At 44.0% G+C, this 16,078-nt stretch overlaps 1 protein-coding gene across 1 annotated transcript in view; it reads right to left on the bottom strand.

The window, feature by feature from the left end:
• The window catches only part of LOC109854420 (telomerase-binding protein EST1A-like), an 86,597-nt gene that overhangs the window by 27,047 nt on the left and 43,472 nt on the right, over positions 1-16,078 (bottom strand). The window contains 2 exon segments of the mRNA XM_020427489.1: positions 4,926-4,999; positions 6,625-6,806. Coding sequence (XP_020283078.1) covers positions 4,926-4,999; positions 6,625-6,806 — 256 coding nt within the window.

Below are 16,078 nucleotides of genomic sequence, written 5' to 3'. Positions count from 1 at the left end.
TAAAATTCGTCATAACATTGATTTAAGAGTGTGACGAGAGACCGAAAGAATCGCCTACGGCTCTTCTGCGTCACTTCTGGCCAAAGATCCTTCGGTGATCTGGCAAAATTCTCAGAAGGACTATAATCATCATTCTAATATATAATTTGAAGGTGAACAAGACGGGAATTCAATGAGATCGAATTCATAAAGTTCGTTCGGCACAATTGAATCGATCTCGAAGGATCGGATCAGTGATTCGTAATTTTTGGAATAACCAGAATTCTCAATTAATCAAAAAATATATATATTTCTTTATACCGGACCTCTGACGTTATCTGAGCGCCACTTTGGCGCCGCCGAGGCCAACGAACTTCTTACATGTACCTTCGGGTAATATTCGGGGGGGAAGGGGAGGAGGTAATTTTCTACGGGTTTCAGATTCCTCATTATTGTTTTTGTAAGAGTGACGGCGTAAATGCCCGAAAACTCGTTCGGCTGCCGACTGTGTAAACAACACTTGCTCAAACATTTGCTTTTTCACGAAAAAAACTGACTGGCTAATTTGCTACTTAATTTCCTTCGCTACCGGTTATATGCTGACGCTGGTACTTGACATGAGATAAATACTTTCGGTTCTGGGATCATTCGTCACGCGACAGAATTCTTTCGCCGCAAGTTAAAATTTACCGCGTACCAATCGGGACGGGGAGAGGAGACCCACAATATAACAAGCGTCCGATGAAAATTCCGTTTCTGCCGAAACCACCACACGTTTCGATGCGCCGCACGAAAGTGCATCGAAGATATTTCCGAGATTTTGCGAGGCACCCGAAACGATCACGACGCGCGTTGAATTTTCGCACGCCTTCACGTGGCGTGGGACGTGCGCGACTTCGCATATTCACGACCAGATATAAATCCGAGACGCGCGGATTGAAAAACGAGCGACTAATGAAATTTATATCTGACCATTTGTGGCACGAATAAGACGAGGTGGACGCGAGTTCTCGCGCGCGAACATGATATATCCCCGCGCGGCTATTTATTCCCCCAATGTCGAGAATTACATATTGGAAGTTATTGCTGCTACACAGCAGCAGCAAAAGAGAGGGAGGAAAAGAGACGGCCACGTAATGCACGCGCTGGATAATAATAATAGATCATGGATTTATACATTTAATGTACTTCGGTACGACCGACGGCGGCGGTGGCGGCGGCGGCTTGTTCCGCCGACGTTATTAATGATCCACCAGCGGCGGGGACATACGTTTCCATTCCCCATTTCCGTGTTACTGTAAAACCAAAGTCGCTTGCTCAATTAATTTCTTCTTGCTCCCGAGTCTAGGATCTCGCATCCGAGCAGGGAGAGACACTCGGAGCAATTATCTTCAGCTATAATATCTGCAATTCTTTATCTATAATCGTCTTCAGATTCACGTTAACGAACTTCGAACTTGTAAAAGTAATCTCGCGCCGCGATTCGCTGACCTCGTATAGTGTTTCTCACCAGATAATTTATTTCGGTAAATAATCACATTGTGTAGCAAGTAATAACGCAGCGCAATAAAAGCGGCAATGCGGCTACGCTTCGAACTCGAGAAGATATAAGGGACTGCGCCAAGACCGCGAAGGGTTTATTTAACTGATCGCTTAATTTCGCGACGACGCGGCAAAAGTGCGCGTGCCGCTCGTGCTTTCCTGCGCGATTAATCGGCCGGTGTCGTTAAAGGTCATCGGTTAATCGCGCTTGGAACTCGCGTCGCGATGTCCCGCGATGTTCGCGTTGAGAATCGTCGCTTCTAGTTGCTCTAACGCGGCGGCGGCGGCGGCGGCGACAACGACGACGACGACGACGACGACGACGACGGTGTTTCAAAATCGAGAGGATCGCGTCTCGCGCGTTACGTGGCGTCCTTGCCAAGGAAACACTCGACTCATAATAATTGTTAATCAACCAACGAACAACAATAATTAAGCTATCCCAGCGCGGAATGGTGACTACGTTGGTTACGCAAAGAAGCGTGCGCGTTTCTCGAGAGCAAGACGTTGGCAAGAAAGAGAAACGGAGACGGGAAGAGAGATGTGGGAAGGGAGAGAGCCTTGAGGCTCGTTTAATGGACGGTAGATTGCATCAGTCGGACAAGCGTGACTCTCTGCGCTCTTTTCTCTCGCTCTCTTATTCTTCTTTTATTTTATCTCATTAGCGAAACTCGCGCCGAGAAGCGACGACGCGCCGTGCGTCGATAAGATGAACGGCGCGCGCTCTTTCTCTCTTCTCTTCGTCGCGCGTTTCTCTGCGAGCGCGCACGAATTCGCTCACGCTCGCGAATGATCAATTCGAAACGCGTCGACCCGGTCCTTTGTGAAACCCCTGGCCCTTGAACACACGGCAGGGCGTCGGGATTTCCCGACGGTCTGCTCTCATGTCCCTTATTTAGCGGCGTGACTCAGCGCGATATACGGCAAAATTCGGAGGGACCCTGTGCCCGCGTGCGAAAAAGTGAAGCTCGAATCAAAATCCATTATATCCCCCGTAAAGTACGACAAGCAGAAAATCATCGGATAAAATTGAATGATGGGTCGATCTTGAAATATACCGCGGTCGGGAGCTTCGTAACTTTGGCACCTATATATTAAAATCCGTGATTCTAATCTCGTTTCGGAACAATTTTTTTAACAACTTTCTTCAGTAGTTAATAATAATTTGCACGTACTTCTCTCTGCGGTAAATGATCGCAATTTATACAATAGAGATAATTTATAAATGTTTTTTTTTTTCTATTCTTCTGTATTTTATCATTTATTAAGTAGCTAATATATTCGTTCTTTTGTTTCTTTTTTCGGAAACTCGCCGACAAAACTGCGGTAGCGGTTTGTATCGCGAGAATTGTGAATTAGAAACAGAGTGGAATGTTACAATCACAAACACGTGTCGCGCCACGGGAACGTCGTCCGACCGCCGCGGGTGTTGCGAACGTCTTTACCTGCGAGTTTCTCACACCGCGCGCGATTCGCCGAGGCATCATCCCGCGCGGGAAAATTAATAGTCCGATACAACAGCCATAATTCAAAACACCTCAAGTGTCAACCTGAATTAATAGTCGCCTCGCGCAGCTGCGACGTAGCCGGGGCCCGAATGCAACGCGCAAGTTGGCGAAAGCCACCCCTACAAATCTCCCCTCTCTTCTTTTCTTTCTTTCTTTATTTCTCATTACAACGGCTCCGGTCCGAGAATTAAATATCCGCTTGACAAAAGCGGAATAATGTGAACCACCAGTTCGCGCGTCCACATTGCGCGAAACTCTCCCTTGAAATTGGAACCGATGCGGTAATAATTAAAGCAAGACAGTAACTTATGCATTCGCGACGACAACGACGACGCGAAGAAGCGTGCTAGAAATAGTGCCGCGAGAAATCTGCGCACGGCTCGCGTTCGCGACTTGAGAGATCGAGTCTCGATACGATGCAGCGGTTGACCGTGACCTACGCCACGCTCACTTCCATCACCTTCCCCCCCCCCCTGTGAGATATCGGTTCTCGGATAGCTCACGTCTATTAAGTTAGCACGACCAATCGGGTAAACAGCAAAAGATGTACAAGGACGTAATATTCTTTTGTTGCTAATTTGCGGCTCTTTTCCCGACTTACGTAGTGTCCTTTTGTTAAAAAACAAGTGGCGCGGCGGCTCAAGTTCAAAGTTGCGGTCACATGCAAAAAGAAACGAAAGATTCTCGAGAGACGAAGCGCCCAAGGCGTCTTCGGCTAAGGTCGATTATTATAATTTACCTCGATACGATAATCAAATATGGTTAGTTCACGGTCTTTAGTCGCGTTTCGCGAGCTGATGAAGATCCCTCACTTTTAGAATTTAAGTTATCTCAAGGCCGGGAGCACATGATTGTGCTACGTGCTATAATGCCTCACTTGTGTGCGGCCGTTTCGAAGATAACTAAAATTTCAAGACGAAGATCGAATAATAATTATTTTCAAATTTAATCGTTCTTCGAAATATTCTCGTTCGAATCATAAAAAAAGGGAATATACGGAAAGAATTGATTTCAAAAAAATCTACATCGGTAGGTTCTGCAGAAATTGCGCGTTGCGATAAGAACAAAAAGATGCTACAATTAGGTACTACCGAGTTATCACAATTTCGTATTACATTTACGTAATATTTTGAACTTCAGATTTCAAATACTTTAATAAATTAAATAACGGCTCGATGAGATACTCAAATAAAAGTAAAAAACCGTAGAGCCTGTTGTCCAGGAAGGAAGTGGAACTTTAATTTGACTTGTCAAATTAGATGCGTACATGTTTTTATTTACTTATTCTGTTTTTTATCACTTTGTAACGGATATCTTTCAAAATTTTATAAATGTATATATTATGTTATTTAACAGTGCTGAAGATGATCAACAATAAATGATCGAAACGTCTAACTCAAATACTTTAGTTTTCAATTTCTCCATTCGTTGTTCACATACGTACGTAAACGCGCATTTTTACTTAGCACGAGTTGCTCGCTATCGCGATTGTCGCTATAGCCAGAGCTCGACTGGAAACCGATTCAGAGACCGCAGACCGCGAAACCGCAGTATCGGAGAGTTCAAGATATATATCGAGCGTTCCCGCCGCATACGTATGTACAATGGCTGATACGCGCGAGCATGTGCGCGACATTCATTTTCACCGCTGGCCGTCTATTACGCTCGTTCTTAATCCCCTTAACACACGATGACTTCGCGACGCGCGCACAGTTAACGCACGCAACGTTAACTTTGTTATTAATCCGGTGCGATCCGCAAAGCCGAACGGAAACTCGCTCGACGTTTGCGAAACAATATAAAGAGATTAGACGCGTCGCGCCTCGGGGATTACTGCGATTAAAGATCGCGTGTATAATTTCATTTTGACTTATCGAGTTTAACAAGAAAACTTACCCGACTCTGTAATCCGTGCAAGACGGCGGGGGATTCCAAACGGTGCTGTGGCAGAGCATCCAGTCGCACCAGATCTGCAAAAACAATGAGAAATAAATGAAGACTCGATTGTTTTTTGAATTATCAGCAGCGCGTATTTTTGGACAATTTGTTTTTTCAATGTGAGAAAGATCTGACACGCTTGACGGAAAACAACGTTGCAATTATTCACGCAAATTTATTTGTGAATGCACATACGTTTGTTTACGAACATTAGTTACGCGGTAATTGCGTGTGAAAACAAATTGGATAAAAATAGATGTTTGTTTTTTTTTTTTTTTCAAAGTTAATGCTACTTTCGAACACATTATTTGTTTTCCCGTCAAGTATCGTGCGCATATATTTTGTTCGATACACTTTTATTTCCCCGTCTCATTTGCACGAACTTGTCAAGTCTTTGGCAGTCGGTGAGAGCGCACAAAAGTACTTCGCTATTTATAGACACTCTCGCGCGAGGTGCTTTTTTCATCGGGCACGTCCATCCATCCTCATAAAGTGAAACGTATTCCAGCGGCCTTGTATCGCGTCTACTTTATCGGCAATATTAATGGTCTCACCTCAGTCGCAAGCGCGAGTCTGGCTATTATTCCTTGTATCAGCTCGCATTCCGATAGTAATCATTGTTTCATTTTTTTCTCGAGTCTCTTTTCTCGTTAAGCCGAGAGGATGAGTAATACAATTCTTGCGAGACGCGCTCTACATTATCTACGTTAGCATTAACAAAATATTCCTTTATAACCGGAACAAAAAAAAAAAAAAAAACCGATAGCTAATCAACGCGATTCAACGGTCCGGGGAGATTGTACTGTAAAACACAATCATCTCGGAGTGCTTTTTACACTTACACTGAAAACATTTATATATTTCCGTTTTTAAAATGATTAGAAAAACAAGGATCGTCTTGGGCGAGATCGTTCACGTTTAGCGAATTGTTAATTACATTCCGGATCTCGCACCGGCTCGCCAGCGACTATCATACCTCCGTTTCGCGATATTTATAATGCGGTTTATAGATTTAAATGAGAATAACCGATAGCTTCTAGAGATACTATCGTATTCCTTTAATCGATAAAGCGCGCGCATGCGCGCATCTCACATATGAGGGTGCATTAAGCGCGAACGTTGAGTTGCATAATAAGTATAGCGATACGATCGGATTCTTGATCTGACACACTGGCCACCAGCAGATCTTGCGTGGGCGTAAAACTTTCGCGGAGCTTCATAAATTCTCCGTCGGTTTACGCGCGTGAAAAAATCGACGTCTTTCAGATTGGTTGCAATCGCGTCGTGAACCAGTGACAGTCAACTCTGGTGAATCGCTATAAATTATCCCGAGGAAAACGGCAGCGAATAAAAACACAGTTGGGAGTAAAATCTTTTTTTTTTTTTGTTTCTACAAACACGCGCTCATTCCATCCGTCGGATCTGAAACTGTTGAACTGTGGTCCCAAGCAAGAAGTCGAAAGGTTGGCCGTCACTGCTCCAGATCTATTATAATTATCCCGTAATGGCGAGCGCCACGAACGATGGACGTGATCGAGCGAACGTTTCGACTCGGAAATTGACTTACGTTCGCCGACCCGCGTCGCAAAACGCAATTAAGACTTCGCTCGACCGATACGCATTGCCCGACGATGACGGGGAGAAGACGGAAAGGTACCTTAATGGCCGGCAGGAGCACTTGCAGATCCTCGCCGACCACCAGTCTCGGCTCCTGCCCGCTGTCTAGTTGAGCTTTCAACAGAGATACACCGCGTTCTAGGATGAGGCTGAACATCTGCAACGATACGACGAGCGCTCGTTCCTGCACCTCCGATCTATACCCTTGCTCCATTTGTGCATCTGCAAATCAAAATCAACATTTGTTTTTATGTAGATTATAAAGCTTTTAATTAAACTCCGCAGAAGAAACGCGCAAATGTAAAACGAAAAAGATAAAAATATCTCCTCAGAAAGATACAAAAAATGTTTCAATAAACAACTACTTTACATAATTTTTACTTTGTCTAAAGAAATTGTAATAAGTTTTAAAGTTTAAAGTTTGCTGATTGTACAAAAAAAAATATTCTCTTTCCCTCGCGATTTGTATCGCGTCTTCCTTTATACGTACACATCCTGAAAATAAAAACTTGAACCGTGTTTTTTACAACAGTCGTAAAAACTTCTTTGAAATAGTTTTTATCTTTCGCGGAGCACCGTCAGGAATTGTCAGGGATCGTCGGGAAACACCATTTCGAGATTACGAGCACCAACTCGCAGGGGGAAGGAATGTGCGAGAGGGTGTATCCTTTCTCTCTCCCGGCAATATCTGGATAGCAAATTGGTGATGATTGTTGTGCGTCGGAAGAGAGAAGAGCGCGTAAGCTAATGCCGGTAGCGATCACGTTTCGGTGATGATGATGATGATGATTATGATCATGATCATGATGACGATGATGATGATGATGACGACGACGATCATGATGATGATGATGATGATGATGACGACGATGATGATGATGATGATGGCCGATCGGTGCGCGCCGATGCGCAATTCATTCGGCGTCGCGACCGGATTCGCCATTGGCGGCCGATGCGCACCTCTCGTCGGGGCTGTCATTACGCGTCGTATCGAAGCTACGTGACGGGATGTGGCTCCCGGCGGATTCGAAAGAGCGAAGGTCACGCCGCGACCTTCTTGCACTTCTGCCTCCCGGCCCGGAATCATTTCCAGGCCGTTTCCTGGAGCGATTTCCTCGAAGAGAATCCAACAGTGCGATCTAACAAAATCGATCCCTTCAACGGAAGGGAGAGAAAACATTCTCTCGGAAGAGAGACGACGATACCATCTACGAGGGAAGTTTAATTTGCAGTAACACGAAAGATATATTTCGAATATCATTCTAACTCATTCCTAAGAGGAAATAAACTTTATCAATTTCGTTTTCTACTCGTCTGTTATCCTCGAACTATCGGAAGCGCACGAGTTTTGCGCTACGTCGCGAATACTACGAATACTCTCTCTCTCTCTTTCTCTTTCGTGCGAGTATATATGTATATATATATATATATATATATATACTTCGGCGAACAACCGTTCGTTCCCTTGTGCGTCTTTATTAGCGGACTATAGCGAAGCTAATTAGATGAGCGTTGCTAACGATGGTGTAATGGACTCGCGCAAGAACACCACTTGTCGGGACTACTGGCGTTTATTCTTGAAAACGAATAATAGCAACAGGCTAAATATGAGGAAAATCTCTTTGCTGATAATTTTACTTGTTGTAAAAAACATTACGTTCTTCAGAGAAAAAAGACCCGTAAATGCGACTCTAAAATAATTGAGCATGCACAAGTTATGTTAAATGACACCATTAGGAGAGACAGAGGAAAGGACTGTGCAAAACCTACATGCGCAGATAAACTTCATATTCATTAGTCGTTCCTATTTTTCGTTTGCCGTAGAAGTTGGCGGCGACTCTCCAAAGGCGTCCGAACATTCCGCTCACGCGCGAGTAAGGGCGTGATTTTTCGTGACGCGAATTAACTCGCTTGCAGAATGGAAGGATAACACAAATCTAACAAGCGGGAGGGCAGCGCACCGACCGACCGTGCCATCCTCCCATGCCGTTCTCCATCAAGCGGCATGCATGCGCACGAGAGCCATATTCGAAGGTGGACTCTCTGGCAGTTTAATTTATCGCAGACAAGGATAATAATTAGCATTTAACCGCGAGGTCACTCCGAGAAAGAAAGAGAAAGAAAGAAAGAGAAAAAGAGAAAGAGAGAGAGAGAGAAAGAGAGAGCTCGTGTGGTCGTCTCCTCATCGAGGAGTCGGGAGTGTAAAGGATAATTAGTTAGAGAAGATTTACAGGGGAGAGGCTCCAAGTAATTGCCACTGCGATCATTAGCGAAAGTGAGCGTATCATCCAGCGTCGACTTCCTTGTCTTTCACGCGATTTAACTGCTATCGTTAATCCGCAAATAGACGCGATGTATACGACCGTGACTATCTCGGCGAGACAAGGTGGAAATTCAATTATATCTATGACTATCGTCAACGCGACATTGTTGACGAGATAAAGTAAACGAACGAGGTGGTGCGTTTTCTTTTCTATTGAAAACTCTCGTGTTGAAACAGTACAACACATACGAGGATAAGGAAAGGCCAACGAACTCCGCAAAGGATACACATACGCTTCCTCTTATCGAGATCCTTAACTAACTTAAGTAAAACGCGACAGCGCGAGATCTTGTGCGAGAATCGAGCGAGTGTGCGCGCGCGCGCGCTTACTCTCTCTCTCTCTCTCTCTTTCTCTCTCTCTCTCTCTCTGTTAATGAAGCCGGTGGGTAAGCTCGGCCTTCCTGTTTCCCGGACCAATATTAACGCGATTACGAACGGAATCGAGTTAGCGAGCTGCTCGCAGAGCTGATTCGATTACGAACGATTCTAGCAGACACCGCGCCCCCTCTAATTCGCTGAATTCGCGCTGCTCCATCCGCGGGATATTGCATTTTCATGAGACATTTTTTTCTGCCGGTTCCAAAGAAAACAGTAATCCTCTGGGGGAGAAAAAGTAAGCGAGAAGTGTATCTTCAAAGAGATAATATTTAAGATATATATTTATATATATCTTATACGTTACGTCGACGTACTTCCGAGTATCTCTCTCTATTATTTTTTTTTTTTTGTATTTTTTTATTTGCTATCCTCACATATTATCTTCAATTTTCTTTTATGGAAGAACTTGCGTTTTTAGTGGCCGTTATTATAATTATTCAGGTATTCGAGAACGATCTTTTTTTCGACAGTTGTTTCAAGAGTTGCTGAGGTCCTTAAGTGTTTAACGGTAAAGACAGTAATAACCGATCGCCCGTATCGTCAATACCGTTGTTTTTGACGAGTAAATCGTTTCTTTTGTGCCCAGTAAATTCTGCTATGATATGTATGTATGTATATGTAATATATATAGATATATATATTTAATATATTTATATAATTTTTTATATTGTACGTATCACAGACACGCATACGATATGCGCACTCGTTAATTCGATTATTAACGCGTATTCCCTCGCGCTGACGACTAGAGAAATATGAAAAGCCTATTGTCTACGGATAATCACGTCTTAATGGCCGACAAGAGAGTTATGTATCGTTAAATGTAGCTATAATGCGGAGCACAACGGAGTACAAAATGCAGGATAATTTTAATGACTGCGAATATCTCGGCTCTCTCTCTGTTTTACGTATCTTTATTTTAAGCAGCGTGTGCGCGCTCGCTTGTAGACGGCCGGCCGGCGCGTAGAACCGCGCGCGTGCTTGTTCTGCGGTTTAACGTTTCAATCCTCGCTACCGCGTTCCACCCGCATTTACCGCGCATTACACCCTCATGCTCGTTAACAGGTATTATGTATCTAGAGATATCAAATAAGATTCGTATTGGCAAACTTTTGAACTGCGAATTTTCTCGTAATCGTCATGATGATTCAACTACGGCTCCAATAATCTTCTCTCAATCAGTAGATGATATTTTATTGAAGTTTATTTCTCACTGCAATATATCAAATAATCTTTTCGAAATTTAAAAGCTGAGTTACCAAACTGCTGAAAGTTCAGCTTGAAGTTCACGTCTGAATTCTACTTTTTTCACGCGACGCCAGATATATCGCGTAACTTCTGGAACATCGACTGGACAGAAAACAAATATAAATTATTTGCCAATATTGCCCGATTACAAGTCGTGAAATAAACAACGCGGTTCCAGTTCAGAGCAATTGATCGCAATAATGTCAATAATTGAAGCGCAATAATCTCAGAGAATATAAAGAAAATAAGATACACTCTCAAATTTTCACCTCTCGGTCTCTTTCTCTCACCTGCGTGCTCAAAGCTAAGAGCAAGCTTCATCGCCTATGTGATTTCGAGCTGAAAGATACAAGGTTGCGCAATGAATTTAGCACCGCGCGACCCCGCGGTAATGCCTTTGGAACGACGTGCGCTGACCGCCCGGAGGTAAAGACGATGAGCTACGAGCGCGCCCGTAAATAATCGGGCATAGGTGAATTCACGCCGTCGACCTTCGCGCGCGCGCCGTTTACATCGCGCTAATCACGCCAGTAGATTAATGGGTTCTCCTCATTAGGCCAGAGACCGGCGTAATCGTCATTTTATTAGTCATTTTATCGGTGCGCGCGCGCGCGCGCGCATTTTCCAGCGCGTAATATCCCCGCTCGTGTCGCATTACCATACTATTAACATAGTGCATATCTACCTCGCGGCAACGGTTCAACGACTTCAACCCTTTTAGAAAGCTATATATGTATACACACGCGCGCACATATTACGTTCATTAACTTTTAAGTTAATTTCCGCTGATAGAAATGTCTCTCTTTCAAATACATTTACGACCATATCACGTTAATTGGTTCAATTAAATCAGCAAATGTTTTTTTTGTGTGTGGCAAAGATATAACAATTTGATTTTCCTATTTTCCAGTTTAGATAAATCCTCTCGCAACGAGAGACTTGCTCAGTTAAGCTCATCAAAGGAGATAAGCAAGTTTATGCAACACAGCGAGGAATTTAACGACGACGCGCGATCGTTTCTCAGCTCGTGCACGCGAAGAGGCTACCGCCGCCGTAGTAGAGGGAATCGCTGACAGGCGCCTGGCGCCGAGAACACGTTACGGGAAGCTGTGTCGCCATCTCCGCCGTCGTGTGAACGAACTGAAGAAACGAACTGAGACCCTCGTTTGCACACACACGTCGATGTGTTCGCACAAACGCCGATGTATACACGAAGAAGAGATGAGATACGCGCCGTCCTTGGCCATTTTTCAATCGATAAGGGAAACGTTCGATTCGCAAAGAAAGGTAAATAGAAGTGAGATAGGCAGAGGAAGAAATTCCCCCCTCGCACATACGTAAGCCTGTTAGATTATCTGTAAACTGGTTTGCCCGTCGGTTTGCGCTTTACCGCGCCGCAAACAGGAGATTTAATAAAACGGCGCCGGTGCGATGCTCGGCCATTTGATTACGATATCCATATTCCAGATTCCATCCCGGTTTGTTCCGGTTGCCACTGAACCAGATGGCGGTGAGATAAATTTTACGAGAAACGACCGTTTCGGACCGATGATTCGCGCGCGATCGTCGTTATAAACACCGGGAGTGAAAAGAAGAGGAAAAGGAATTTAATTCCAAAAGCCTCCCGGCACGTCAGAATCGTGTGACCGTCACCTGCTTAATGGGCATAACTCGTTTCGCGCCTTGTCGAGTTCTGTTCGCTCGATCAAATAAACATACTCCGATAAGTGCGCGCGAAAATATCTGATGTTACTAAAAATATACACACAACCGGAGAAAAAAATGTAACAGCAATATCCTCACTTCCTCCTGTTAAAAGCATCCACCTTTGTTCACCGATTTTTTGAAGCTTTTGTTCGGAGTATCAGATTCTCTCGCAGATTGTCAGTCTGCTAATGCAACCGTCTATTTCGTCAAACTTTCGTTTTTGTTTTGTTATTCGTCGCGAATCATCGAGACGGTCTCAAGCCCCCGAGACTTAACCCCCTGACACGAATCCTCGCGCGCTGCACAAAGGATACGTGAGTGTGTCAGGTTTATTCGTCCATAAATGAGTCACGAAGTCGATGCGCCCAACAGTGTAACAGTGGCAGATGAATGTTAGCGGCGATCGCGCCGGTCGGTGGAGAGATCAGCATCTCTTCTCGAGAGAAGATGCTGGCGGAGCTCAACGTTCGACCTTGGCGGGACCTTGCGAGGTCGCCGACATGATTCCGTCCTGTCCACTCGCTCGCCAGGCAGATCGGCAGGGATTAGGAGGAGAGGAGAGAGAAAGAGATAAGAAACTCCAGAAGTGGAATCTAAAAGGGAGAGAAGGAAGGAAGGATAAGAATCTTTCTGGAGGTAAAAGACGCGCGCGATCTTTTGTCACATCGACCGCACCTTCGCGCGAAGAACCGACTAGATTTTTGTCTGACTCATTCTTCTCGCACGTCAGCCGGATAAATACGAGCCGGTGAATAGACACGTAATTGGGGTACCGCTCGCGGCGTTCGCGGAAAAAGGTGGTGGCGAAAAAAATCGAGCAAAACGATCCCGAGAGGCCCGGCGTGAGTAAGATCGTCGGGGCGGAAAATCATCGGTTGACACGTTGCCGTGTTGCGAACAATTCCATTTCGACCGATTATATGGTTCCCGGGCGGTGAGTTTAAAGCGGGAGTTTAAAAAAAAAAACAAAACAAAACAAAACCTCATCGAGAAGACAGCTCCGACGATTTTGTATCACGCTATGTAACAACACGCAAACCTGATCTTCCTCTCCTCTCGTATATACACATATGTGTACGTATCCTTCTCTCGTATCCTTTATTTGCTGAATTCTTCATATTTCAATTTCTAATGTGCATATACGGCTGATGGAAACGATCAACCGCGAGACAGCAGACAGCATGTAAATTAGGAAACTGTAATCTACTGGATATTGCGCGCGCCTACTTTGCACAACAGCATCGCGGAAAATCAACAACAAAATCGTTCTTCGATAGAATAATGACTGCAAAGTGCGGGATATACTTCGCATGATTAACGAGCCGGATCCGCGGAGCCGTGAAACTACATTTCTGAGTTGTTTTATTTCGCCGTATAGCGCCGCATGTGCTTTATTGCTTAAAGCGAATTCGCATAATGGAACGCGATCGTTTTATTATACAATCGCGATGGAATAAAAAGAAAAATTGTAAGCCTTTTTCGCGCGCCGGGAAACAGAACGCGTAACAGGATGCAAGGAAACGGCGAAAACTTTCGCGGTCTCTGGAAAATCGAAGATCTGTTATTGGTCCTAGACGAGTTCCCTCGAGAGCTATTCAATTCTCGCGATTTCTGCACGAACGGTCGTGGTGATGAGATTACACGCCGCTGCGAGACTTCCGCGTATACGAGAAGCCGCGACCACCTCGCAACACAATCTCGTATTTCGCAGCGATATTATTCGCGAAAGTGTCGCGTGAAGAAAACGTAAAAGACAAATCGAAAATGATCGCGGCAAATTTACGAGCGTAATCGTGCTCCCGCAAATCTCGACGCCGCGAACATATAAAAAAGCGAAAAAAAAACTAATCTACATCTATTTATATAAATAGATATAACGGTTTTATAAAAGGACTTTATTACATAATTTTCTATAGAAAATTCAATCTCTGGAAAGAACAATTTAACATAAAACTGTGAACATAACAGATCTATAAATTAAAGTTAAAATCTTGAGAATAAATCCCGTGACTATGTGTAACAAAAATACATCGATACTTATCTGAGATATTAAACTTTATGTGAGTTTAATATTATTTTTCAATATGTTCTGCTTCTCTCTCTCTCTCTCTCTCTCTCTCTCTCTCTTTTTCTCTCTCTCTCTCGCTTTCGAAAAAATCATTCTTCCAAGAAAAACTACAAATATATTTTTAAACATTGCCGTAGCAGTAAAAGGCTTACTAACGCGCGTATATACGACTTCGACTCGAAAGCCGCTTCGTTAGCGGCAACACTCGCGGTTATCATTATCGGGGTAATTTTGAGCATCGAAACGCATCGCGCATCGGGAAAGAAACTTCAATGCAACGTGTGTCAGTGCAGCGCAGTTGGGCTTTGGTTGAGTCCTTGCGGCAGGAATCTGCAGTTATTGTGCGCTCTTTCGCAGGAAGTTATATATTAACGGTCGTAAACGACCGCGTGCGCGCTTCGCAAAAGCCGCTCGCTCGAAGGTATATAAGTGTTCATGCAAATACAAAAGTAAACGCGTCTTTCTCTTTCTCTCTCTCTTTCTCTCTCTCTCTCTCCTCTCTCTTCGCGAGTTTTGCGCCGCGTGCGTTGTTACGACCGCGAGAGAAACACCGTATACACCGTGTACACCGACTAAATTTAAATCTATAAGATTAAAGAAAAATTGAAGTAAAATTGATAGAAAAGACGAGGAGAGAGAAAAATAAGAGGAACAAAGCAAATTCCAATCTTTGTTTCTCGCGAACATTCGTCGCGTCTACGAATTGTTCGAAATGTGTGAGAATTTTAATTAATTTTTTTGTGTTGTTAATTAAAAGACCTTAATTATTTTTTGAAAAAAACAAAAACGGCACGTGTTTGAAACGAGAACTTGTTGAAAATTCCACCGCTAAAACCGAGTTTGCGCAAGTTTAATATACACGTGTTGTCTCGCCTGGGAAAGTTGATCTTGTACAAACGCCACACGTTTCTTTACAACATTCTTCTCCGCGCGGAATCTCTCGGCAGGCATTTTCCTGGGAGAGAGTCCCTCTATATCGTGTATCGTTATTCCGCGCGCGTTCGCCACCACGAGAAAGGCGCGAGCGTTGATTGCCGGACGACATTCGCGATTTACGCCATTTTACGCGGTGTGACCACTTAATGACAACGCTATTAATTTGCAAATTGTCGTCTACGTGGCGCTGCCGCAACACCGTCCGTCATCCCGGTCGTCTCCTCTCGTTGTAAACGAGACGACTGTCGCGATGAGGCTAGTTAATTGATTAATCGTCGTGTTAGCCGGTTTTTCATCGTGTCGCGCGCTCTTATAACGCTTCCAATATCCCGGGCCCTATTTATGTAGACAAGATTCTGCATGCTTAATGAGTAATTCCGACATGATTGCAAACACGCCTACTCTAACGTATCGGTTTTTGTCAATCATCGTGAAAAAGTGTTTATACAAGTCGATTTTATCAGAAATTAATTATTGAGCACACCATTAAAGTGAAAATTAATGGAAGCGAGAAAATAGAAGCGCGCGCGCGACACAAGAAGGTGATACAATATTTCGTATTTTCTAAGAGCAAGAACAAGATTAACAAATCGAAAACTAATGTGGCGCCTATCGGGCGCCGAGAGAGCACTTAAGGATCTAATTGGAACCAACCTAATCAAGAGCAACTAACGGCTTTCTGACGGTCTCGAGAATTCTCTCAGATCGCGACTTAAGTAGTTAAGTTTAACTTTTACGACGACGAGATAAAAAAAAAAAGAAAAAAAAACAGTCCTTCGTTTATGCGAAACGATATATATTAACGAAGTGCATGAAGTTTTTGTCGATACAATC

Source organism: Pseudomyrmex gracilis, unplaced genomic scaffold (genome assembly GCF_002006095.1).
Source record: "Pseudomyrmex gracilis isolate BER0280 unplaced genomic scaffold, ASM200609v1 scaffold_65, whole genome shotgun sequence".
NCBI lineage: Eukaryota > Metazoa > Arthropoda > Insecta > Hymenoptera > Formicidae > Pseudomyrmex > Pseudomyrmex gracilis.
Note: the sequence above shows the minus strand (reverse complement) of the source record. Positions and strands in the feature narration are given on the sequence as shown.